The following is a 27,239-nucleotide window of genomic DNA, read 5'->3' as shown; positions in this document are numbered from 1 at the left end:
TCCCTTAGAGCCATGAAGTTTTGTAAAAGAATGGCTCAGTTAATTTACTGATATATGGCCCTCAGTGCAATGAAGTATTAGGTTTATATATAATCTGTTATGGGAATAAAATTGATACCTTCTTTTTCTATCACATTTCTACCATGTGACCTTGACTGTTCGTCTGGACCAGCTGATGGATTAGTTAAATTGTAATGGAAATCTCTGTATGCTTTATCTAAATTCTACAATATAAAGTTTTTCATTAAATATCACATGATTATCATGTGACCTTGTCGGTTGATTAGATGGATAAAGTTATTATGATAATCTCTATGATATATAAATTTTTGTAAAGACATTACCTGATTACCAAGTTATTTTTCCTACTGAAATCTCTCTGGTTTCATACCTTCAGTTTAACAATTAATTGTCATCAATCAACAAACTATAATATTATATGGCTTTAGCAATATACACATGTAACTTCAATCATATCTGAATATTAAAAATCAGATCTAACCTTTATCAGAGATGTTGCAAATTCATCAACAGGCAAATTGAAGACCAAATGTATAGAATGCATGTAAATACAAAATATTCCAACTCCACAATATTTTGTCCTTAAATTGTAAAAACAAAAACAAACAGAATTTTTTTTGATAAAAAATGTTTTTCAAGTTCTAACTGTCTAATTGCTAAAATTACTAGCATTTTTTTATGAGTGAACTCTCAAGGGTTCTAAAAACCATTTATGATTACAGAAATAGTTTTGGCCAATTTTTAATTAAGTTTTAAACGTTGACCTTACAGGAAAAAATCAAATTCAAATCTTTTTCATGAAACACTTACTAGTAGGTATCATTAATTATTCCAAGAGGTACTCAAAATACAGACATGACCAATGGACAGACTGATAACTACAACCAGCATAGATAATAGGGCCTTAATAAGGAGGCACTTTACAATCTTTATATCATGATTTTTGAATACTCATTAAGCAATTCTCGTTCAACTGTTATTTCATGTATAAAACCCACCTCAGACTCTCCTCTTTATTTTTTAAAAATTTTTTCCCATCTATTTCACTCACTTGAGCCTCTCTTTAAAATTTTCTTTTTTATTTTATTTTCTCACCTGAGCCTCTCTTTCAAGACTTTTTAATCTATATTTAGCCTCTGCTACAACATCTGCTGACACAGTAGATGATCTATCATCTTCAGAAAAACCTGGATAAAGTTTCCACCCTTGCTTAGAGGATGGTAAGTCATACTCTGCCTCTATTTCTTGCATAATATCATCCTCCTCATATTGTCTGTGTGATCGTCGTTTTGGACTGGCCAGTTTACTTGCATACTGACTACCCGGTAACCTCTGAAACTCATCATCTAAGTCATCATCTGAATCCATCCTTGGTAGAGGTATGGAGCGTGATCCTCGAAATACTCCCTGTGCACTAAAATAAATAAAAAGATTGTGTGTATGTCCTTCAGTGAGGTATGGAGCGTGATCCTCGAAATACTCCCTGTGCACTAAAATAAATAAAAAGATTGTGTGTATGTCCTCAGGTGAGGTATGGAGCGTGATCCTTGAAATACTCCCTGTGCACTGAAATTAACATAAAGATTGTGTGTATGTCATGACATTGCAATACTTATGATGTGTATGAAAAATAATCATGTTGATGATCCATGTACATATAAGTATACACTTTGGTTCAGCAAATCAAGATTTTTTTTAAAATTGAGTGGAGATGAACTTAGCCATTAAAAATACTACTGGTCTAAATTTGAGACATACACTCACAAAATACCTTCTGAAATTAATGTATTGTCTAATAGCTACCCTCTAACACATGTATATGGTGTACAATCTACCATTTATCAACAGTGTGTATTATATTACCAGATATCACCTGTGTATAGTATAAAACCTGTTATGCATCACCTTTGTGTAGTGTATAACCTGACCTGAATAACCTGTGTATAGTATTATAAACCTTAGAACCTGTGTTTAGTGCATAAACTGACCTGAATAACCTGTGTGTAGTATAACCTGACCTGTGTCATATGTGTATAGTGTATAACCTGACCTGTGTCATATGTGTATAGTGTATAACCTGACCTGTGTCACCTGTATATAACCTGACCCGTATCACCTATGTATAGTATATAACCTGACCAGTAAAATCAGTACATTAATGTTATTGTTGTTACTGTATCACCTGTGTATTGTGTACAACCTAAACTTCATCAACTGAGGATAGTATATACTCTTATCTGTGTCACCTGTGTATAGTATATAACCTGACCTATATCAACTGTGTATTGTGTAAAACCTACCCTGTATTACCTGTGTATAGTATTTAACTTACCCTGTATCATCTGCAGGTTTTCTGTATACTTCATTTGTTAATGCTGAAAATAGAGAAATAATATCTATATGAAAATACTTTTCAGGCAACAACTGTAATGTATAATAAGTCTGGCCTATTCAAAACATTGGATTTACTGTTCCAAATTGAGTAATGTGTTCCTAAGAAAACATACATTTTGATGATTTTTCACTTCTTATTTACTTGTCTGAACTGTTTCTTCACTCATTAATTAACTTATATAAAAATTATTCCTCACACCTGTTGTTACCTGTTCAGGTAACCATTACCTGATATGGTTGAACCAAACATGGTTTCAGATAGACAGTAATTTGCTACAATAAACATATAGGTTTTGTATGCATGTCTTTTGTAGATTCTGCCTTAAATTATGATTGAAATTCCTTTTTACTTCAATTTATTGATTCTTTTTTTCATTTAGCATCAGAGAAAAAGTTACCATATTCTTAAGCGTATTAAGGGTTAAAATACAAAAAGGTTCTCTTCATTATCATACAAAATTAACAAATAATTCCATCTTAGTGGTTATTGATGTGTAAATTAAATCTAATTAATCCAAAATTCTATGAAATATAGTTCTTGGGTCAGAATAGGATACAGTTTTACAAAACGAAACATACCAGTAAATTGTGGTATTCAAAATGGTACCTCATTTAGTTACATGGAGAGGTAGACTGAAAAACTTACGCAGTGACATATCCAATCAGATCCATCTATACAAAACTTACACAGTGACATATCCAATCAGATCTATCTATACAAAACTATTACACTTAAAATTTATTTGTATAGTGTTGTTTAACTTTAATTGGTACATATATAAAAGTCATGTTGACATCACAAACTATGTATTCTGTATACTGGGAATTCATTGTTATCTAACAAATTTTGTGGATCTCATCAATACAGGTAAACCATCAATTCAAGTGTTCAACAAAGTATAAATTTCCTATAAGCTTGAATGCAAACTTGGACAAACCACAAAATCAGATATTCACAAAATACAATTTCCTCAATCCAGAAAAATTGATGTCTACAAAATAAATGAATCCACATTTTCTTTATAATACATCCTAACTGACCTTGATGAGTAACTGTTAACTGTGACCTTAGGTCTACTAGTTCCCTGTTCATTTCTTTGATAGTAATTGTTTGCTCTTCAAATCTTCTCACTAAGTCTTGGTTTCTGTCCATCTAAATAAACAATACAATCATTATAGCAATAGTCTACAATATAATAAAATGCTTCGCTGAGCGCAGCCTGATACGACCGCAGAGGTCGAACCCTGAACAGTTTGGGCAAATTTGGACACAATATTCAAGCTTGATACTGTCTGAATTTGGATTGTGATCAAATTTTTAACATAATATAGGTTTCTGACACAAAATAAATGTGGTCAAAGATCTTACAAATCTATTGCGCAATACTGTGCAATTGAAGATTTCTTCTTGAAACTTTTCAAAAATTCGAAATTTGAAAAATTTTGAAAAAAAAAATATGAATTCTTTAAAAAAATTGTAAACAAAAAATCCCCCCCCCCCCCCAACTTATTGCAACCCCCCTTGGAGCAATAACCCCAAAACTCAATCCCAGCCTTTCCTTTGTAGTATGGAATCTTGTAGTATAATTTCAGAGAGATCCATACACTTAAAAAAAAGTTATTGTCTCGAAACTAGAAAAATGCTTCTTTTTGCTCCCTAATTCCTACATGATTGGGGCAATTAACCCCAAACTCAATCCCAGCTTTCCCTTTGTTATATGGAACCTTGTGGTACAATGTCTGAGAGATCCATACACTTAAACACAAGTTATTGTCCGGAAACTAGAAAAATGCTTGTTTTTGGCCCCTTTTTGGCCCTTAATTCCTAAACTGTTTGCCCCATAAGCCTTAAAATATATCCCAACCTTCTACTTGTGGTATTTAACATTGTGGTACAATTTCAGAGCAATTGAAATACTTATACACAAGTTATTGTCCTGAAACTAGATAAATGCTTGTTTTGGGCCCCTTTTGGGCCCCTAATTCCTAAACGGTTGGGACCATCATCCCTAAAATCAATCCCAACCTTCCTTTTTGGTATTGAACCTTCTAAGAAAAATTTCATAGAGATCCATTCACTTAAACTAAAGTTATTGTCCGGAAACAAATGGGTCTTCGGACGACGACGACGACATCATACCATTATATGATCCCAAAATTGTTTTGCGGTCGTATAAAAATATAAAGAAGATGTGGTATGATTGCCAATGAGACAACTCTCCACAAGAGACCAAATGACACAGAAATTAACAACTACAGGTCACCATACGGCCTTCAACAATGAGTAAAACCCATACCGCATAGTCATAGACTGATTACAACTACCCAGATTAGATCCTTACCTCCTCTTGTAGTCTATTTTCTAGGTGTGTTTTCTGACTAACAGCTATAACCAGTTCCCGACTGATTACAACTACACAGACTAGAGACTTACCTCTTCTTGTAGTCTATTTTCTAGGTGTGTCTTCTGACAACCAGCTATAACCAGTTCCTGACTGATTACAACTACCCAGACTAGATCCTTACCTCTTCTTGTAGTCTATTTTCTAGGTGTGTTTTCTGACTACCAGCTATAACCAGTTCCTGACTGATTACAACTACCCAGACTAGATCCTTACCTCTTCTTGTAGTCTATTTTCTAGATGTGTTTTCTGACTACCAGCTATAACCAGTTCCTGACGTAAGTTTTCCCTAGCCTTCTCTAAATCTCTTTGTAACATCAAGGTTTCTGGTGATGGTCGTCTTAACTCTCGTAATAATTCTTCTTGTCCTAAATAACATATTGAATCATCATAATAAAAAACAATAATGCACACCTTGTTGCGCTAAGCATTTAGGTGTCTGACAGAAAAGTGGTTACAACATTTGTCAATTGTTACATGCACAGCAAAACAGCCCATTTGACATTTATAAGGAACCCATACAAATTCAGATATCAGTTATTGCTTAAAAAAAACCTGCTCAGATGTCAAGTATAACTTGCACAAAAGAATAGCTGTGTAGTCCATTATAACAAAGAGCAAAGCCGTTCAGATGTCAGCTATAACTTGCACAAAGGAATAGCTGTGTAGTCCATTATAACAAAGAGCAAAGCCGTTCAGATGTCAGCTATAACTTGCACAAAGGAATAGCTGTGTAGTCCATTATAACAAAGACCAAAGCCGTTCAGATGTCAATAGTTTCCAAATAACAAAACAATGGATATGTCAAACACTACTTGAGATGCAAACCTGCTGATAGACCTTTTTCTTTTGAAAAGCAACAAAAGCAGCTAAAATTTAAAGAATTTCATAAAAAGTGGAATTTTCTAACTGTTAACTGGAACTTGCTGACAGTTTTGTACCCCCTTCCCCCATTCCCCTGAACTTGCTGACAGTTTTGTACCCCCTTCCCCCTGAACTTGCTGACAGTTTTGTACCCCCTTCCCCCATTCCCCTGAACTTGCTGACAGTTTTGTACCCCCTTCCCCCTGAACTTGCTGACAGTTTTGTACCCCCTTCCCCCATTCCCCTGAACTTGCTGACAGTTTTGTACCCCCTTCCCCCTGAACTTGCTGACAGTTTTGTACCCCCTTCCCCCATTCCCCTGAAGTCCATTAGTCCTAGTTATACTACTGAATACTCCAAAACTAATCAAATCAAATACAAAATAGCAATTTCATGATGGAATTTAATAATTATGTTGTAAAGGTGCTTTGAATGTTACATTGAAATCCACCAAAGTGTTTAAGAGGAGATATAGATTTCAAGAGAAGATTGGATAGTACAATGCTGATTTTACACTTGGTCCCTTTCTTTTCCATTACATAACTTAGCTAATCTATACAAATATACAAGTACTTACGACCTCTTTCTCTTTCATTCATATTTAAAACCTCAGCCAACCTCCTATAAATAGAATATTACTACTCCTTTTAATGCAGAACAAAATTAATGTAAAAATATAACAAAATTTACCACAGTTTAATGTTTGACTTTTCTCAAACTATGCATTCTATTCATAACAATACTTAACCTAAATAGTAACCTAGCAATAGTATATTTGATTTATATAACTGGTTAGTTGTTCTGAGGATCCTGTATTGGTCAATTAGGTTCTTTCTGGACGTAGACAAACTATTCAACAGATAAGACATTTATGAGTATTATCCCAACATCAGCAAATCAATAACATCTACTGAAACAACCATCATGGCTTGAGTCAATAACATCTACTGCAGCAACCATCATGGCTTGAGTCAATAACATCTACTGAAACAACCATCATGGCTTGAGTATTCAACAACAAATCAATAACATCTACTGAAGCAACTATCATGGCTTGAGTATTCAATAACAAATCAATAACATCTACTGAAGCAACCATCATGGCTTGAGTATTCAACAACAAATCAGAATAAGATCTACTGAAACAACCATCATGGCTTGAGTATTCAACAACAAATCAATAACATCTACTGAAGCAACTATCATGGCTTGAGTATTCAATAACAAATCAATAACATCTACTGAAGCAACCATCATGACTTGAGTATTCAACAACAAATAACAACATCTACTGCAGCAACCATCATGGCTTGAGTCAATAACATCTACTGCAGCAACCATCATGGCTTGAGTCAATAACATCTACTGAAGCAACCATCATGGCTTGAGTCAATAATATCTACTGCAGCAACCATCATGGCTTGAGTATTCAACAACAAATCAGAATAAGATCTACTGAAGCAACCATCATGGCTTGAGTATTCAACAACAAATCAGAATAAGATCTACTGAAGCAACCATCATGACTTGATTCAACAACAAATCAGAATAAGATCTACTGAAGCAACCATCATGGCTTGAGTATTCAACAATAAATCAGAATAAGATCTACTGCAGCAACCATCATGGCTTGAGTCAATAATATCTACTGCAGCAACCATCATGGCTTGAGTCAATAATATCTACTGCAGCAACCATCATGGCTTGAGTATTCAACAACAAATCAGAATAAGATCTACTGAAGCAACCATCATGGCTTGAGTATTCAACAACAAATCAGAATAAGATCTACTGAAGCAACCATCATGACTTGATTCAACAACAAATCAGAATAAGATCTACTGAAGCAACCATCATGGCTTGAGTATTCAACAACAAATCAGAATAAGATCTACTGAAGCAACCATCATGGCTTGAGTATTCAACAACAAATCAGAATAAGATCTACTGAAGCAACCATCATTGCTTGAGTATTCAACAACAAATCAGAATAAGATCTACTGAAGCAACCATCATGGCTTGAGTATTCAACAACAAATCAGAATAAGATCTACTGAAGCAACCATCATGACTTGATTCAACACACAAATCAGAATAAGATCTACTGAAGCAACCATCATGGCTTGAGTATTCAACAACAAATCAGAATAAGATCTACTGAAGCAACCATCATGGCTTGAGTATTCAACAACAAATCAGAATAAGATCTACTGCAGCAACCATCATGGCTTGAGTATTCAACAACAAATCAGAATAAGATCTACTGAAGCAACCATCATGGCTTGAGTATTCAACAACAAATCAGAATAAGATCTACTGAAGCAACCATCATGGCTTGAGTATTCAACAACAAATCAGAATAAGATCTACTGAAGCAACCATCATGGCTTGAGTATTCAACAACAAATCAGAATAAGATCTACTGCAGTAACCATCATGGCTTGAGTCAATAACATCTACCGCAGCAACCATCATGGCTTGAGTCAATAACATCTACTGCAGCAACCATCATGGCTTGAGTATTCAAAAACAAATCAGAATAAGACCATAATATAAATGTATCATGTCCCTTTACTACATCAGCAGCCATTTTTTATAGAACTTTGGAAATTTCAGTTGGATCCTAAACCATTCTCTATTAAAGATCACAAATAAGTTTTATGGTCATCTGACCATGGATGATTTTCCAGAATTATTGAATTGTTTTGTTACATTTTCTACTTCTAACAACCATAACAGCCATGTATGGTGGTGGAAGGAGTCATAAACCATACTTCTAAACAATAATCACAAGTGTATCATTCTCCCTAGGGTTTTTTGTTAAGTGTTCCTTCAAGGATAATTCAGAATATTTATTGAATTTTGTTCACATTTTGTAATTTAGTTAAAGTGGTAGCCATTGTTGATGTCTGCTCGGGTTATCAACCCTGAATTCTCACAGAAAAAATAAACTGTATCATATTTCTTTAGTATTCAGTAGCAATTGGTCTTCTCAAAATATTTTATAAATGTTTTATCCTGTTTTAATAACAGCAACTAATTTGTTTGGTCAAAATATCTGACATTAGTGAAAAACCCAAAATCCCTACCAATAATGTGACTTCATTTGATTTATAATGTAACAATGGATTAAAGGAAATCCTCTTCCAATAAGTTCAAAGATGACAAGAGGATGACAAATGAGTGTAATAGCTTAAACAATTTCTAGGGTCAGGTCTCTAGGTCAGCTGTAAAAGATATATAAGTAGAATTGCAATGAGGATACATACGTTCTTAATGTCTCCACTTCATTTTTCATAACAACACTCTGTTCCTTTAATACTTTGTAGTCAGACATCTAAAATACAAACATTGTGTATCAGTATTTTCTGACAATATATATACTGCGGGTTCATCTTTATTCATGGGGTACTCATTTTTAAAAGATTAACCAAGAATTTCAGAGTTTAACAAAACACAAATGTCCTACAGGCTTGTATAGAAAATATGATGAACAACAAAATCAAATATCAATGAAAATATAATTCATCCTTAATCTATGAAAATTTGAACCCACAAAAATAAAAGAATACACAGTACACAATTTGAAGTACTGAGACAGCTCAGGAAAAAACAATCAAATAGACCTGAAACACCAAGTAAAGTTGAAATAACCCATGTATACCTCTTACAAACAGGCAATGTCTGAAACAATCTGATTAAAATGAAGATCCTGTGTCTAAGCATTGGTTACAAGAATCTAACAACACTCTGTTTTACTTTCTATTCTGGTAATTATTTCATCAGCCAATGAAATTTCAGCCTTCAATTTTTTGAAAGCATATATTAATCCGACAAAACCAGAGATCTCAAAAGTTCTTTAAAAACAGAAATGGGATCGGATTGTTTTAAGATCTTTGTCAGAAAAGCTTAGACAAAGGATCTGTATTTTTGAAAGATTGGCCACAGTTGAAACAGCCCTATCTTACTTACATCTCTGAGTTTAGCATTAAGAATTTCATATTTTATTCATCTATTTTACTTACATCTCTGAGTTTAGCATTAAGAATTTCATATTTTATTCATCTATCTTACTTACATCTCGGAGTTTAGCATTAAGAACTTCATTTTGTCTCGTAGCCGATATGTCTTTATGTCGTTCCTCATGCAGCTGCGTCTGAAATGACAAGAGAATCAGTCAAATATACCTAAATTTCACATTGTGTCATATTATTATTTAAAGAGAGCAAATTTAAAAGAATGGCCTTAAAGAAATATATATAGTATACCATCTTTTCCGCAAGTTTATTGTTTTCTGTTTAGTGTTAAATTTATAATTAAGATCCATTTATTACATCGGTGATCCGTTTATTTGGCAATCGCCAATGGCAGTCAGCAGGGTTTAAGAACATTTGTTGTTCGACCTGTTAGTCATATGCGTTTTGTTAAAATATACTTTTCACTTTTTTGGTCTTTTGGAAAATGTTGTTTGTGCTGTATTTAGACCCCTCTAACAAGAAATTTGTTTTGCATGCACATGTATAAAAATTGCGGTTTTTATCCAACACAATCATAGGTTTGAACATTGTTTTCAATTTAGACTTGTATATATATATATATCACTGAAGAGACATTAATTGTCGAAATCCGGATATGGTGTACAAAAACCTTTGCACCTTTTGTTTGAGGTATACCACCTTTTCCACAAGTTTATTGTTTTCTGTTTAGTGTTAAATTTATAATTAAGATCCATTTATAACATCGGTGATCCGTTTATTTAGCAATCGCCAATGGCAGTCAGCAGGGTTTAAGAACATTTGTTGTTCCACCTGTTAGTCAAATGCGTTTTGTTAAAATATACTTTTTCACTTTTTTGGTCTATTGGAAAATGTTGTTTGTGCTGTATTTAGACCCCTCTAACAATAAATTTGTTTTGCATGCACACGTATAAAAATTGTGGTTTTTATCCAACGCAATCATAGGTTTGAACATTGTTTTCAATTTAGACTTGTTTATATTTTTTCGTTTGGGCTTGTATTATATTTGCCTTCGGGTTTATATGATCCGTTTATCCTATTTTGACTCCTCAAAATTCAAGAGTCTATCCTAAATTGAGGTAAATTGTATGGCTTTCCAAATACTGTTTCGATTCCTAACATCCCTGAAGAGACATTAATTGTCGAAATCCGGATATGGTGTACAAAAACCTTTGCACCTTTTGTTTGAGGTATATCATCTTTTCCGCAAGTTTATTTTTTTTCTGTTTAGTATTAAAATTATAATTAAGATCCATTTATTACACCAGTGATCCGTTTATTTGGCAATCGCCAATGGCAGTCAGCAGGGTTTAAGAACATTTGTTGTTCCACCTGTTAGTCAAATGCTTTTTTGGTCTATTGGAAAATGTTGTTTGTGCTGTATTTAGACCCCTCTAACGATAAATTTGTTTTGCATGCACACGTATAAAAATTGCGGTTTTTAACCAGCGCAATCATAGGTTTGAACGTTGTTTTCAATTTAGACTTGTATAATATATAAGTCTAGAGATTTGCACAACGATATTAATATAAGATGGTATTATACGAAGATGTTGTTATTAAATCGTGTTGACAAATATTTCGGCTTAACAAATAGCCTTCTTCAGTATAAGCCGAAATATTTGTCAACACGATTTAATAACAACATCTTCTTATTATACCATCTTATATTAGTATCGTGCAAATCTCTAGACTTATATAATTTTTTCCTTATCTGCACAGTATCGTCTTTTCTAGACGATCTGGTACATAGTAAATTTGCTGGTTGGTCTTTTTTATAGACTTCTATATATATATGTAACACTCCCAAAAGTGTCCATCCCCCCAAATGTGTCCGATTCCCCCAAACGTGTCCATTCTCCCCAAACGTGTCCGTTATATTCAATATTGCCCAAACGTGTCCGATTTCATAACCCCCAAACGTGTCCGATAATTGTTTTTCGCCAAAACGTGTCCACTGTTAAACGCCAGAACGTCTCACGTCTTTTAGCGCTAATACATGTACAAATGACATCAATAACGTTTACGGCAATTCTATGATGGGGGACACAGTTGATGAAGTGGTCATTTATTATCATTAGTTTGTTCAATGCCGGTTGTTAATGATTATCATAATTGCAAATTTAATCTGTAACATATGAATTAACTTTTGACTGAAATGCAAGTTGCAAGTATTGCATTCTGATTTAGAGCGAACATACAAATAATTTTAGTACAGTTGAATTAATCGTTTACCAAGTGAATTATTTTGTACTAATAAATTCTGATGATGCCTTTTATATTAAACCGAATATTGCACGGCAGCCTTTCCGCAGAATTGACTTCCCTTTTTTCAACAGTTCTGGTATTTTAAAAACTCTTCAAATCAAAAGTTTACTGTTTATCAGGTTTTTTAATAAATTTTAGGTTTCGAGCATCACTAAAGACACACAAACAAGAGACATAACGTCCAGTGCCAAATATTTAATGCATTATTTGAACGACATCATGTTAACAATAAATACTGTACATAGGTTTTATTATCATACCGGGAAATATTTAGGATTAGGCCTAAATTTTTACGGTTATTCGGGATTAACACTAGTTGGGGTTTTAATCTAAAAAAATTTAAGAGCCAGTAACAACCAATTTTTTTATGACTTCAGTAAGAAACTACTTCAATCTCCGTTATGTAAGAGGCCGTTTTAAATAAAAGTTGCGGAAAAAAAAGAATGTTGCCTTCCAAAATACAACTGATGGCACCATGAAAGAGTGAATTGCTACACAGGTTTTAATGCGCAGAGAGAGTGACATTCTCCCTACACGAGGTATTTGATTTAATATCTACAAATTAACTGAGTATGGCTGCTTACATTTACATCCAACATAGCCGAACATATTGGCACTTTTACCCAGATTATACTGCCGGTTAAAAAAAGACCTAAAGCAATTTATTTCTATTTTTTTGATGAAATAGTAAAATGAGTATACGTTAATGAAAAAGCAATAACCAAATAACCTACGAATTTATAATATGGACACGAATGATAGTTCCAGTAAAGGAAAAAAATTAAGCTTGATATGGACACGTTTGGGGGATTGGACACATTTGGGGTATTGGGCACGTTTGGGTGTTTATACAAATAACACGCTTTGGTGCCCTTTTACATTAGGACATGTTTTGCAGTTCAGTGACGTCATGTGGACACGTTTGGGGGGAAGGACACGTTTCTGAGTGTTACATATATATATATATATATATATATATATATATATATATATATATATATATATACAAGTCTCAATTGAAAACAATGTTCAAACCTAGGATTGTGTTACATATATATATAAGTACGTTTGTTGGGCTGTTGTTTAGACAAATTATATATCTATATATATAGTGACAGTTGAAACCCTCCAGGACTAACAGTCCACTACTAGAGGTATATAATATAATTACACCCCCTGGGACTAATAGCCCACTATCAGTGATATAAACCCAGTGCCATATTACACCCTTTGGGACTAATAGCCCACTATCAGTGATATAAACCCAGTGCCATATTACACCCTTTGGGACTAATAGCCCACTATCAGTGATATACACCCAGAGTCATTTTACATCCCCTGGGACTAATAGCCCACTATCAGTGATATAAACCCAGAGGAATATGATACTCTCTGGGACAAATAATCCTTATAGAAGTGGCAGATGATAACTTCTGGGAATAATCCAATAGAAGTGATAACAACCAAGAAGCAAATGACATCCACTAGTACTAAAAGTACAAAATCAGTGGTATGAAACAAGATGTATATGATACCCTCTTGGACTAATAGCCCACTACTAGTGACATGAACCCAGCTGTATATGATACCCTCTTGGACTAACAGCCCACTACTAGTGATATAAACCCAGCTGTATATGATACCCTCTTGGACTAACAGCCCACTACTAGTGATATGAACCCAGCTGTATATGATACCCTCTTAGACTAACAGCCCACTACAAGTGACATGAACCCAGCTGTATATGATACCCTCTTAGATTAACAGCCCATTACTAGTGACATGAACCCAGCTGTATATGATACCCTCTTAGACTAACAGCCCACTACTAGTGACATGAACCCAGCTGTATATGATACCCTCTTAGACTAACAGCCCACTACTAGTGACACGAACCCAGCTGTATATGATACCCTCTTAGACTAACAGCCCACTACTAGTGATATAAACCCAGCTGTATATGATACCCTCTAAGACTAACAGCCCACTACTAGTGGTATAAACCCAGGTATATATGATACCCTCTTAGACTAACAGACCACTACTAGTGATATAAACCCAGCTGTATATGATACCCTCTTAGACTAACAGACCACTTCAAGTGATATAAACCCAGGTATATATGATACCCTCTTAGACTAACAGCCCACTACTAGTGATATAAAACCAGCTGTATATGATACCCTCTTAGACTAACAGCCTACTACTAGTGATATAAACCCAGCTGTATATGATATCCTCTCAGACTAACAGCCCACTACTAGTGATATAAACCCAGCTGTATATGATATCCTCTCAGACTTACAGCCCACTACTAGTGATATAAACCCAGCTGTATATGATACCCTCTTAGACTTACAGCCCACTACAAGTGACATGAACCCAGCTGTATATGATACCCTCTTAGACTAACAGCCCACTACTAGTGACATAAACCCAGCTGTATATGATACCCTCTTAGACTAACAGCCCACTACTAGTGACATAAACCCAGCTGTATATGATACCCTCTTAGACTAACAGTCCACTACTAGTGACATGAACCCAGCTGTATATGATACCCTCTTAGACTTACAGCCCACTACAAGTGACATGAACTCAGCTGTATATGATACCCTCTTAGACTAACAGCCCACTACTAGTGACATGAACCCAGCTGTATATGATACCCTCTTAGACTAACAGCCCACTACTAGTGACATGAACCCAGCTGTATATGATACCCTCTTAGACTAACAGCCCACTACTAGTGACACGAACCCAGCTGTATATGATACCCTCTTAGACTAACAGCCCACTACTAGTGATATAAACCCAGCTGTATATGATACCCTCTAAGACTAACAGCCCACTACTAGTGGTATAAACCCAGGTATATATGATACCCTCTTAGACTAACAGACCACTACTAGTGATATAAACCCAGCTGTATATGATACCCTCTTAGACTAACAGACCACTTCAAGTGATATAAACCCAGGTATATATGATACCCTCTTAGACTAACAGCCCACTACTAGTGATATAAAACCAGCTGTATATGATACCCTCTTAGACTAACAGCCTACTACTAGTGATATAAACCCAGCTGTATATGATATCCTCTCAGACTAACAGCCCACTACTAGTGATATAAACCCAGCTGTATATGATATCCTCTCAGACTTACAGCCCACTACTAGTGATATAAACCCAGCTGTATATGATACCCTCTTAGACTTACAGCCCACTACAAGTGACATGAACCCAGCTGTATATGATACCCTCTTAGACTAACAGCCCACTACTAGTGACATAAACCCAGCTGTATATGATACCCTCTTAGACTAACAGCCCACTACTAGTGACATAAACCCAGCTGTATATGATACCCTCTTAGACTAACAGTCCACTACTAGTGACATGAACCCAGCTGTATATGATACCCTCTTAGACTTACAGCCCACTACAAGTGACATGAACTCAGCTGTATATGATACCCTCTTAGACTAACAGCCCACTACTAGTGACATGAACCCAGCTGTATATGATACCCTCTTAGACTTACAGCCCACTACTAGTGACATGAACCCAGCTGTATATGATACCCTCTTAGACTAACAGCCTACTACTAGTGACATGAACCCAGCTGTATATGATACCCTCTTAGACTAACAGCCCACTACTAGTGACATGAACCCAGCTGTATATGATACCCTCTTAGACTAACAGCCCACTACTAGTGACATGAACCCAGCTGTATATGATACCCTCTTAGACTAACAGCCCACTACAAGTGACATGAACCCAGCTGTATATGATACCCTCTTAGACTAACAGCCCACTACAAGTGACATGAACCCAGCTGTATATGATACCCTCTTAGACTAACAGCCCACTACTAGTGACATGAACCCAGCTGTATATGATACCCTCTTAGTCTTAGACTAACAGCCCACTACTAGTGACATGAACCCAGCTGTATATGATACCCTCTTAGTCTTAGACTAACAGCCCACTACTAGTGACATGAACCCAGCTGTATATGATACCCTCTTAGACTAACAGCCCACTACTAGTGATATGAACCCAGCTGTATATGATTCCCTCTTAGACTTACAGCCCACTACTAGTGATATGAACCCAGCTGTATATGATACCCTCTTAGACTTACAGCCCACTACTAGTGATATGAACCCAGCTGTATATGATACCCTCTTAGACTAACAGCCCACTTTTAGTGACATGAACCCAGCTGTATATGATACCCTCTTAGACTAACAGCCCACTACTAGTGACATGAACCCAGCTGTATATGATACCCTCTTAGACTAACAGCCCACTACTAGTGACATGAACCCAGCTGTATATGATACCCTCTTAGACTAACAGCCTACTGCTAGTGATATGAACCCAGCTGTATATGATACCCTCTTAGACTAACAGCCTACTACTAGTGATATAAACCCAGGTATATATGATACCCTCTTAGACTAACAGCCCACTACTAGTGATATAAACCCAGCTGTATATGATACCCTCTTAGACTAACAGCCCACTACTAGTGATATAAACCCAGCTGTATATGATACCCTCTTAGACTAACAGCCCACTACTAGTGACATGAACCCAGCTGTATATGATACCCTCTTAGACTAACAGCCCACTACTAGTGACATGAACCCTGCTGTATATGATACCTTCTTAGAACAGCCCACTACTACTGATATGAACCCAGTTGTATTAAACACCTACTAGTACTAAAATTACACGAGTTGCAAAATGAACCCAGTGGCTTATGGCAATCCTTGGGACAATAAACAGTCCACTTGTGATATAAACCCAATTATTTAGATTTACATTTTATAAGTGAAGATTTGATACTAGAATAAATATGATAAATTTTTTAGATTTTTCATTCCTTTTACCTCTAATTCATTAACTCTGAGTGTTTTATCCCTCAATTGGTCCTTGATTTCTTGTATTTTGTCCTTTTCATCCCTTACCCTTCTTTCCTCATCTACAAATAAAAGAAAAGTTAATGAATATAAGTATGGGTGGATGTATGCAGGTTTTAAAATAAGAGACATTTCTCCATTGACACTTGAATTTTTCAAGTCTTGATTTGCAAGGTTTAATGAGCATTTTATTTTTTTTATAAATTAAACATGTTTTTTTCAATTAAAACACAACCAACAATAACTCTGTCTACATTCCAATGACTACTCAGATCTACTCCAGCAGGAAAGGATCATATCCGCTTTTCCAATTTGTCAGAGATTTTGCTGAAGCAACCCACTGACCACTGTCATGAATTTGATTGAAATATCAGCCAAAATGTAGGTGTGAGATCACAAACAATGTTGGAAGGACATCAGCATTTCCATATTCTCTAATCCCCTGTAAGTCAAAATAGTCAATGTTTGGGATACTTGACGTATTTGCTTGTATCAACCAATCACAGTGTTAACTGTTAATGATATCTTAATATGTTTTTTACCTTTGACTCTGGCCTCACGTATTTCTATATTCTGGGCTCTTTCCATGTATTTAGCTTGTTCTTCTACCTTAAATCTATAATTAGAAACAAAGATTAATAGCGAGCTTATCTATAAATAGAAAGAAAGATGAATAGCCAGCTTATCAATGAACAAAGCTATTTCATAATTAAATCAATGAATAAACAAATATTTCCTCTGCTAATCTATAACTGTAAAGAATAGTATATCATCTTCTCTATAGTAAACCCTGAAACCATTGTGCTCCTCTTCTGCTAATCTATAACTGTAAAGAATAGTATATCATCTTCTCTATAGTAAACCCTGAAACCATTGTGCTCCTCTTCTGTTAATCTATAACTGTAAAGAATAGTATATCATCTTCTCTATAGTAAACCCTGAAACCATTGTGCTCCTCTTCTGTTAATCTATAACTGTAAAGAATAGTATATCATCTTCTCTATAGTAAACCCTGAAACCATTGTGCTCCTCTTCTGCTAATCTATAACTGTAAAGAATAGTATATCATCTTCTCTATAGTAAACCCTGAAACCATTGTGCTCCTCTTCTGCTAATCTATAACTGTAAAGAATAGTATATCATCTTCTCTATAGTAAACCCTGAAACCATTGTGCTCCTCTTCTGCTAATCTATAACTGAAAAGAATAGTATATCATCTTCTCTATAGTAAACCCTGAAACCATTGTAGATTTATATAAAAATAAGAAGATGTGGAGACAACTCTCCACTAGAAACCAAATGACATAGAAGTCATTCCTTTACTTTTATGAATCAGATTATGGTAAAACTTTATAAAGAGCACATGAAACAATACTTGATAGACATTTCAAACAATAATGACATTTCAAACAATACCTGCAGAAATTTTCTGTACACAATCCAGATTTGTCTTTATTTACCTGATGTCCATTTTTAGACAATGGTATAAGGATTATCAATCTTTGGCAGTTTTCATACCAAAATTTATGATAAATGAGACATTTGTATAAATCAAATAATTTTGTTTTCTTGATGATGGCTCCACCAGATCCTTATGTAGCGTACCATCCCTAACCTAACCTACGAAAATAAATCCTTTTATAACATAGCATTGTGGACCTAATACAAAATACTCACTTTCTAGAGGACCCCTAACACCCAACCAAACCCACCAGACAACTCATATTACCAATAAAAAAAAGCATTGTGGACCAAATACAGAAAAGTCACTCTCTAGGGGACCCCTAACATTAATCTAACCTACCAAACAACTCCTTTTACCAATAAAACATAGCATTGTTGACCTAATACAGAAAAGTCACTCTCTAGGGGACCCCTAACATCCAATCTAACCTACCAAACAACTCCTTTTATCAATATAACATAGCATTGTGGACCTAATACAGAAAACTCACTCTCTAGGGGACCCCTAACATCCAACCTAACCTACCAAACAACTCCTTTTACCAATATAACATAGCTGTGGACCTAATACAGAAAAGTCACTCCCTAGAGCACCCCTAACACCCAACCTAACCTACCAAACAACTCCTTTTACCAATATAACATAGCATTGTTGACCTAATACAGAAAAGTCACTCTCTGGGGGACCCCTAACATCCAACCTAACCTACCAAACAACTCCTTTTACCAATATAACATAGCATTGTGGACCTAATACAGAAAACTCACTCTCTAGGGGACCCTAACACCTGACCTAACCTATCAAACAACTCCTTTTACCAATATAACATAGCATTGTGTACCAAATACAGAAAAGTCACTCCCTAGGGGACCCCTAACACCCAATCTAACCTACTAAATAACTCCTTTTACCAATATAACATAGCATTGTGGACCTAATACAGAAAAGTCACTCTCTAGGGGACCCCTAACACCCAACCTAACCTACTAAACAACTCCTTTTACCAATATAACATAGCATTGTGGACCAAATACAGAAAAGTCACTCTCTAGGGGACCCCTAACACCCAACCTAACCTACTAAACAACTCCTTTTACCAATATAACATAGCATTGTGGACCAAATACAGAAAAGTCACTCTCTAGGGGACCCCTAACACCCAACCTAACCTACTAAACAACTCCTTTTACCAATATAACATAGCATTGTGGACCAAATACAGAAAACTCACTCTCTTGGGGACCCCTAACACCCAATCTAACCTACTAAACAACTCCTTTTACCAATATAACATAGCATTGTGGACAAAATACAGAAAAGTCACTCTCTAGGGGACCCCTAACACCCAACCTAACCTACTAAACAACTCCTTTTACCAATATAACATAGCATGGTGGACCAAATACAGAAAAGTCACTCTCTAGGGGACCCCTAACACCCAATCTAACCTACTAAACAACTCCTTTTACCAATATAACATAGCATTGTGGACCAAATACAGAAAAGTCACTCTCTAGGGGACCCCTAACAACCAACCTAACCTACTAAACAACTCCTTTTACCAATATAACATAGCATTGTGGACCAAATACAGAAAAGTCACTCTCTAGGGGACCCCTAACACCCAATCTAACCTACTAAACAACTCCTTTTACCAATATAACATAGCATTGTGGACCTAATACAGAAAAGTCACTCTCTAGGGGACCGCTAACACCCAACCTAACCTACCAAACAACTCCTTTTACCAATAAAACATAGCATTGTGGACCAAATACAGAAAAGTCACTCTCTAGGGGACCTCTAACACCCAACCTAACCTACAAAACAACTCCTTTTACCAATAAAACATAGCATTGTGGACCTAATACAGAAAAGTCACTCTCTAGAGGACCCCTAACACCCAACCTAACCTACCAAACAACTCCTTTTACCAATATAACATAGCATTGTGGACCAAATACAGAAAACTCACTCTCTAGGGGACCCCTAACACCCAATCTAACCTACCAAACAACTCCTTTTACCAATATAACAAAGCATTGTGGACCTAATACAGAAAAGTCACTCTCTAGGGGACCCCTAACACCCAATCTAACCTACTAAACAACTCCTTTTACCAATAAAACATAGCATTGTGGACCTAATACAGAAAAGTCACTCTCTAGGGGACCCCTAACACCCAACCTAACCTACCAAACAACTCCTTTTACCAATATAACATAGCATTGTGGACCAAATACAGAAAACTCACTCTCTAGGGGACCCCTAACACCCAACCTAACCTACCAAACAACTCCTTTTACCAATATAACAAAGCATTGTGGACCTAATACAGAAAAGTCACTCCCTAAGGGACCCCTAACATCCAACCTAACCTATCAAACAACTCCTTTTACCAATATAACATAGCATTGTGGACCTAATACAGAAAAGTCACTCTCTAGGGGACCCCTAACATCCAATCTAACCTACCAAACAACTCCTTTTACCAATATAACATAGCATTGTGGACCTAATACAGAAAAGTCACTCCCTAGGGGACCCCTAACACCCAACCTAACCTACCAAACAACTCATTTTACCAATATAACATAGCATTGTGGACCTAATACAGAAAAGTCACTCCCTAGGGGACCCCTAACATCCAACCTAACCTACCAAACAACTCCTTTTACCAATATAACATAGCATTGTGGACCTAATACAGAAAAGTCACTCCCTAGGGGACCCCTAACACCCAATATAACCTACCAAACAACTCCTTTTACCAATATAACATAGCATTGTGGACCAAATACAGAAAAGTCACTCTCTAGGGGACCCCTAACACCCAACCTAACCTACCAAACAACTCCTTTTACCAATATAACATAGCATGGTGGAGCAAATACAGCAAAGTCACTCTCTTGGGGACCCCTAACACCCAACCTAACCTACCAAACAACTCCTTTTACCAATAAAACATAGCATTGTGGACCTAATACAGAAAAGTCACTCTCTAGGGGACCCCTAACACCCAACCTAACCTACCAAACAACTCCTTTAACCAATAAAACATAGCTAAGTGGACCTAATACAGAAAAGTCACTCTCTAGGGGACCTCTAACACCCAATCTAACCTACAAAACAACTCCTTTTACCAATATAACATAGCATTGTGGACCTAATACAGAAAAGTCACTCCCTAGGGGACCTCTAACACCCAATCTAACCTACCAAACAACTCCTTTTACCAATATAACATAGCATTGTGGACCTAATACAGAAAAGTCACTCTCTAGGGGACCCCTAACATCCAACCTAACCTACCAAACAACTCATTTTACCAATATAACATAGCATTGTGGACCTAATACAGAAAAGTCACTCCCTAGGGGACCCCTAACACCCAACCTAACCTACCAAACAACTCCTTTTACCAATATAACATAGCATTGTGGACCTAATACAGAAAAGTCACTCTCTAGGGGACCCTTAACACCCAACCTAACCTACAAAACAACTCCTTTTACCAATAAAACATAGCATTGTGGACCTAATACAGAAAAGTCACTCTCTAGAGAACCCCTAACACCCAACCTAACCTACCAAACAACTCCTTTTACCAATATAACATAGCATTGTGGACCTAATACAGAAAAGTCACTCTCTAGAGGACCCCTAACACCCAACCTAACCTACCAAACAACTCCTTTTACCAATATAACATAGCATTGTGGACCAAATACAGAAAACTCACTCTCTAGGGGACCCCTAACACCCAATCTAACCTACCAAACAACTCCTTTTACCAATATAACAAAGCATTGTGGACCTAATACAGAAAAGTCACTCTCTAGGGGACCCCTAACACCCAATCTAACCTACTAAACAACTCCTTTTACCAATAAAACATAGCATTGTGGACCTAATACAGAAAAGTCACTCTCTAGGGGACCCCTAACACCCAACCTAACCTACCAAACAACTCCTTTTACCAATATAACATAGCATTGTGGACCAAATACAGAAAACTCACTCTCTAGGGGACCCCTAACACCCAACCTAACCTACCAAACAACTCCTTTTACCAATATAACAAAGCATTGTGGACCTAATACAGAAAAGTCACTCCCTAAGGGACCCCTAACATCCAACCTAACCTATCAAACAACTCCTTTTACCAATATAACATAGCATTGTGGACCTAATACAGAAAAGTCACTCTCTAGGGGACCCCTAACATCCAATCTAACCTACCAAACAACTCCTTTTACCAATATAACATAGCATTGCGGACCTAATACAGAAAAGTCACTCCCTAGGGGACCCCTAACACCCAACCTAACCTACAAAACAACTCATTTTACCAAATAACATAGCATTGTGGACCTAATACAGAAAAGTCACTCCCTAGGGGACCCCTAACATCCAACCTAACCTACCAAACAACTCCTTTTACCAATATAACATAGCATTGTGGACCTAATACAGAAAAGTCACTCCCTAGGGGACCCCTAACACCCAACCTAACCTACCAAACAACTCCTTTTACCAATATAACATAGCATTGTGGACCTAATACAGAATAGTCACTGTCTAGGGGACCCCTAACACCCAACCTAATCTACCAAACAACTCCTTTTACCAATATAAGATAGCATTGTGGACCTAATACAGAAAAGTCACTGTCTAGGGGACCCCTAACACCCAACCTAACCTACCAAACAACTCCTTTTACCAATATAACATAGCATTGTGGACCTAATACAGAAAAGTCACTCTCTAGAGGACCCCTAACACCCAACCTAACCTACCAAACAACTCCTTTTACCAATATAACATAGCATTGTGGACCTAATACAGAAAAGTCACTCTCTAGGGGACCCCTAACACCCAACCTAACCTACCAAACAACTCCTTTTACCAATAAAACATAGCATTGTGGACCTAATACAGAAAAGTCACTCTCTAGGGGACCCCTAACACCCAATCTAACCTACCAATCAACTCCTTTTACTAATAAAACATAGCATTGTGGACCTAATACAGAAAATTCACTCTCTAGAGGACCCCTAACACCCAACCTAACCTACCAAACAACTCCTTTTACCAATATAACATAGCAATGTGGACCTAATACAGAAAACTCACTCTCTAGAGGACCCCTAACACCCAACCTAACCTACCAAACAACTCCTTTTACCAATATAACATAGCATTGTGGACCAAATACAGAAAACTCACTCTCTAGGGGACCCCTAACACCCAATCTAACCTACCAAACAACTCCTTTTACCAATATAACATAGCATTGTGGACCTAATACAGAAACGTCACTCTCTAGGGGACCCCTAACACCCAATCTAACCTACTAAACAACTCCTTTTACCAATATAACATAGCATTGTGGACCTAATACAGAAAAGTCACTCTCTAGGGGACCCCTAACACCCAACCTAACCTACCAAACAACTCCTTTTACCAATATAACATAGCATTGTGGACCAAATACAGAAAACTCACTCTCTAGGGGACCCCTAACACCCAATCTAACCTACTAAACAACTCCTTTTACCAATATAACATAGCTATGGACCTAATACAGAAAAGTCACTCTCTAGGGGACCTCTAACACCCAATCTAACCTACTAAACAACTCCTTTTACCAATATAACATTGCTGTGGACCTTGTGTGATATGGAACCCCTAACACCGGACCTAACCTACTATTTAACTCCTTTTATAACATAGCATTGTGGACTTTATACAAAATACTCACTTTCTTCTAAATGAAAACATGAACACATTTTTTTATTTTGTAAACTCAATTTTCAGCCTCTGTTGATGTTCAACCTCCATCATATTGTAAACCTACTTTGTCATTTCAATTTTCAGCCTCTGTTCATGTTCAACCTCCATCATATTGTATACCTACTTTGTCATTTCATTTTTCAGCCTCTGTTCATGTTCAACCTCCATCTTTCTAACTTCCTGTTCTCGATGACGAACTCCTTCTTCTTTGGTTTTCACTCTATCTTCATTTAATTTGGCCTCTCTGTTAAAATGATAAAATGAAATTAAAATGATTCAAACACAGTATAAATAGCAAGGCATGAACATCTTAGACACTTTCTTGTAAGAAATCAGCTGTATGATGCCAGCTTTCTCTAAGCATAGACAGTCTAACTTATAGGATTAAAGCTGTTGTGCAGGTTTAATAACACCCCTAACTGTCTGTTTTCCTTTGTTGTGCAGGATGAAATACTACCCTTACTGTCTGTTTTCCTTAAATCTAAGTACCTTTTATTTTAAATGGTAACATTTTTTCTAAAGGTATTCTGTAAATCTTCTTGTACAATTAACTGTAAGCGGTAAAGGTTTTCTTTATATCTATTTATAGAATTAACTGTAAATTGTAAAGGTTTTCCATATATTTATTTATAGAATTAACTGTAAGTGGTAAAGGTTTTCCTTTTATCTATTTATAGAATTAACTGTAAGTGGTAAAGGTTTTCCTTATATCTATTTATAGAATTAACTGTAAGTGGTAAAGGTTTTCCTTATATCTATTTATAGAATTAACTGTAAGTGGTAAAGGTTTTCCTTATATCTATTTATAGAATTAACTGTAAGTGGTAAAGGTTTTCCTTATATCTATTTATAGAATTAACTGTAAGCGGTAAAGGTTTTCGTTATATTTATTATTCATGATTATAAAAATGATAGCATAATGTTGATAAATTTGAAATATGTTTCCATGAAAAAAATTTGACAACTAAAAAGTAGTATGAACTTTTTATTTTTAAAATCTTAGCATCACAACTAATATGTTATTTTTATCAAATATTTTTTGACAGTAAAAAACTGTATTTTATGTTTGTGCCTCATTTTTCATTCCTCAATTGCAGGATAAATCTCTTATATTCCTGATAACAATATAACAAACATGTGGTTGATTTCTGTTTCTGACCTTTAATTTATAATCAGAATTTAACAAAACTTTGTATGACTTGTTATTTCTAATGAGAATGTAACAAACCTGTGATTGATCTCATCTTCTCGTTTGATTTCAGCTTCTCTTTTACGTAGGATTTCTATTTCGTCCAGTAAAGACTGTCTCTGTGCATATATCTCTCTGTCATGCATCTGTAGAAAGTATAAAATCATTTAAAATTTCGTTGTAACTAATACTAATAATGTTGCACTGCTTTTCAGTCAGTGATGGTTTTTTAAAAGTATATATTGAAAAATATTAACAATAAATACCACTGATACAATTAGTTTTGGTAAACTGTATGTCTTCCAATCCTACAAAGACATATGTCAGATATAATGGAAAACTGTATGTCTTCCAATCCTACAAAGACATATGTCAGGTATATTGGAAAACTGTATGTCTTCCAATCCTACAAAGACATATGTCAGATATAATGGAAAACTGTATGTCTTCCAATCCTACAAAGACATATGTCAGGTATATTGGAAAACTGTATGTCTTCCAATCCTACAAAGACATATGTCAGATATAATGGAAAACTGTATGTCTTCCAATCCTACAAAGACATAAGTCAGATATAATGGAAAACTGTATGTCTTCCAATCCTACAAGACATATGTCAGATATATTGGAAAACTGTATGTCTTCCAATCCTACAAAGACATATGTCAGATATAATGGAAATCTGTATGTCTTCCAATCCTACAAAGACATATGTCAGGTATATTGGAAAACTGCATGTCTTCCAATCCTACAAGTCTTACTTGATTATGTTGTGTTTAGATGCAAAATTGCCTACCTTTTGTCAGGAAAATCAAAATTAAAGTACCGATGATGCTGTGAACCTGTCAAATTTGACTTGATCACAAAAAGCAGCATTTCCATACATGTAAATTATTACATTAATTTCTTTACAAAAGTGTCATTCCTAGCAGTTGTTGGCAGTTGTTGGAAGCTCCCTTTTTAAGTATTGAAAGGAGTTTATCAGTGACTTGGTTAGAAAGTCTCCGACTTTTGTAGATCTTATTCTAGCAGAATTTGTTATTTAAATGAAACATTATCAACAGTTTTAAAATGAAAATCATAATTTGAATAATTGAGATTGAATTGTCTCCATTTGTGTTTATTTAAAAAAATATGGGAAATTTATATAATTTCTTCCATAATCATAAGATATTGATAAGATACTATCATAATTTATCATCGACTATTTAATAAACAATTATCTACCGTTTGTTCAGCTTGAATTCTTTCCATTGTATTTCTTTCCTTCAGAAGCAGTGCATCTGTCTTAGTTTGGTACTGTCTCTCCAACTAAAATGAAAAAAAAATATCCTTAAAAATTGTGAGGTAGGTATCAATTCTTGCAGTATCAGATTGAAATTGTTTTAGGTTCTTAGTATTCTCACTGGCATATATACTAAGTACAAATTTCTTAGTTTGACCTTTTAAGTATGTAATTAAGAAGTTTGTAAAACCAGAAATTTTTGTGTGCATTTATTATTGTGATGTTGAGCAATGGACAAAAATTGTGAGATTAATTATTGTGATTCCAGGAAATGCTGCATATAAATAATGCTATCAAAATCTAAAATATGAGTTTTTATATTTTTCGAAACCTATTACATCTCAATATTGTAAATATTAAAAACATCACAAAAATTTCTGAATTACAGTACAATCTGTCAAAAATTTTCAGAAACATGTAGGTTTCCATTTGATGTAATTTAAGTTTGAATTATTTCCCTTTGTCCCAATGTTGTAGATGTAACTGGTTGATCATGTGGAACCAACAAGTCAGAGATTCGTACTAGATCGTAGTGATAGGTTCAGCACAACTTAAATAAATTAAATTTGTTCAGAAAATATCTTTTCTGAAGTCTAGCAGTC

General features: G+C 35.5%; 1 protein-coding gene across 2 annotated transcripts in view; it reads right to left on the bottom strand.

Annotated features, from left to right (window-relative positions):
* LOC127726183 (centriole and centriolar satellite protein OFD1-like) overlaps nucleotides 1-27,239 on the bottom strand; it is a 59,316-nt gene that overhangs the window by 17,167 nt on the left and 14,910 nt on the right. For both annotated transcript variants that reach the window (XM_052233460.1, XM_052233462.1), the window contains exons 8-20: nucleotides 26,580-26,663; nucleotides 25,392-25,498; nucleotides 24,288-24,407; nucleotides 17,445-17,518; nucleotides 16,873-16,964; nucleotides 9,760-9,837; nucleotides 8,951-9,018; nucleotides 6,259-6,302; nucleotides 5,034-5,185; nucleotides 3,457-3,568; nucleotides 2,354-2,396; nucleotides 1,117-1,435; nucleotides 119-224 (exon numbers count right to left, since the gene is read on the bottom strand). In XM_052233460.1, the coding sequence (XP_052089420.1) occupies nucleotides 119-224; nucleotides 1,117-1,435; nucleotides 2,354-2,396; nucleotides 3,457-3,568; nucleotides 5,034-5,185; nucleotides 6,259-6,302; nucleotides 8,951-9,018; nucleotides 9,760-9,837; nucleotides 16,873-16,964; nucleotides 17,445-17,518; nucleotides 24,288-24,407; nucleotides 25,392-25,498; nucleotides 26,580-26,663 (1,399 nt within the window). The remainder of the gene's footprint in view (nucleotides 1-118; nucleotides 225-1,116; nucleotides 1,436-2,353; nucleotides 2,397-3,456; nucleotides 3,569-5,033; nucleotides 5,186-6,258; nucleotides 6,303-8,950; nucleotides 9,019-9,759; nucleotides 9,838-16,872; nucleotides 16,965-17,444; nucleotides 17,519-24,287; nucleotides 24,408-25,391; nucleotides 25,499-26,579; nucleotides 26,664-27,239) is intronic.

The sequence above is a fragment of the Mytilus californianus genome, unplaced genomic scaffold (assembly GCF_021869535.1).
Source record: "Mytilus californianus isolate M0D057914Y unplaced genomic scaffold, xbMytCali1.0.p SCAF_17, whole genome shotgun sequence".
Lineage (NCBI taxonomy): Eukaryota > Metazoa > Mollusca > Bivalvia > Mytilida > Mytilidae > Mytilus > Mytilus californianus.
This window is presented reverse-complemented; position numbering and strand designations above follow the sequence as displayed.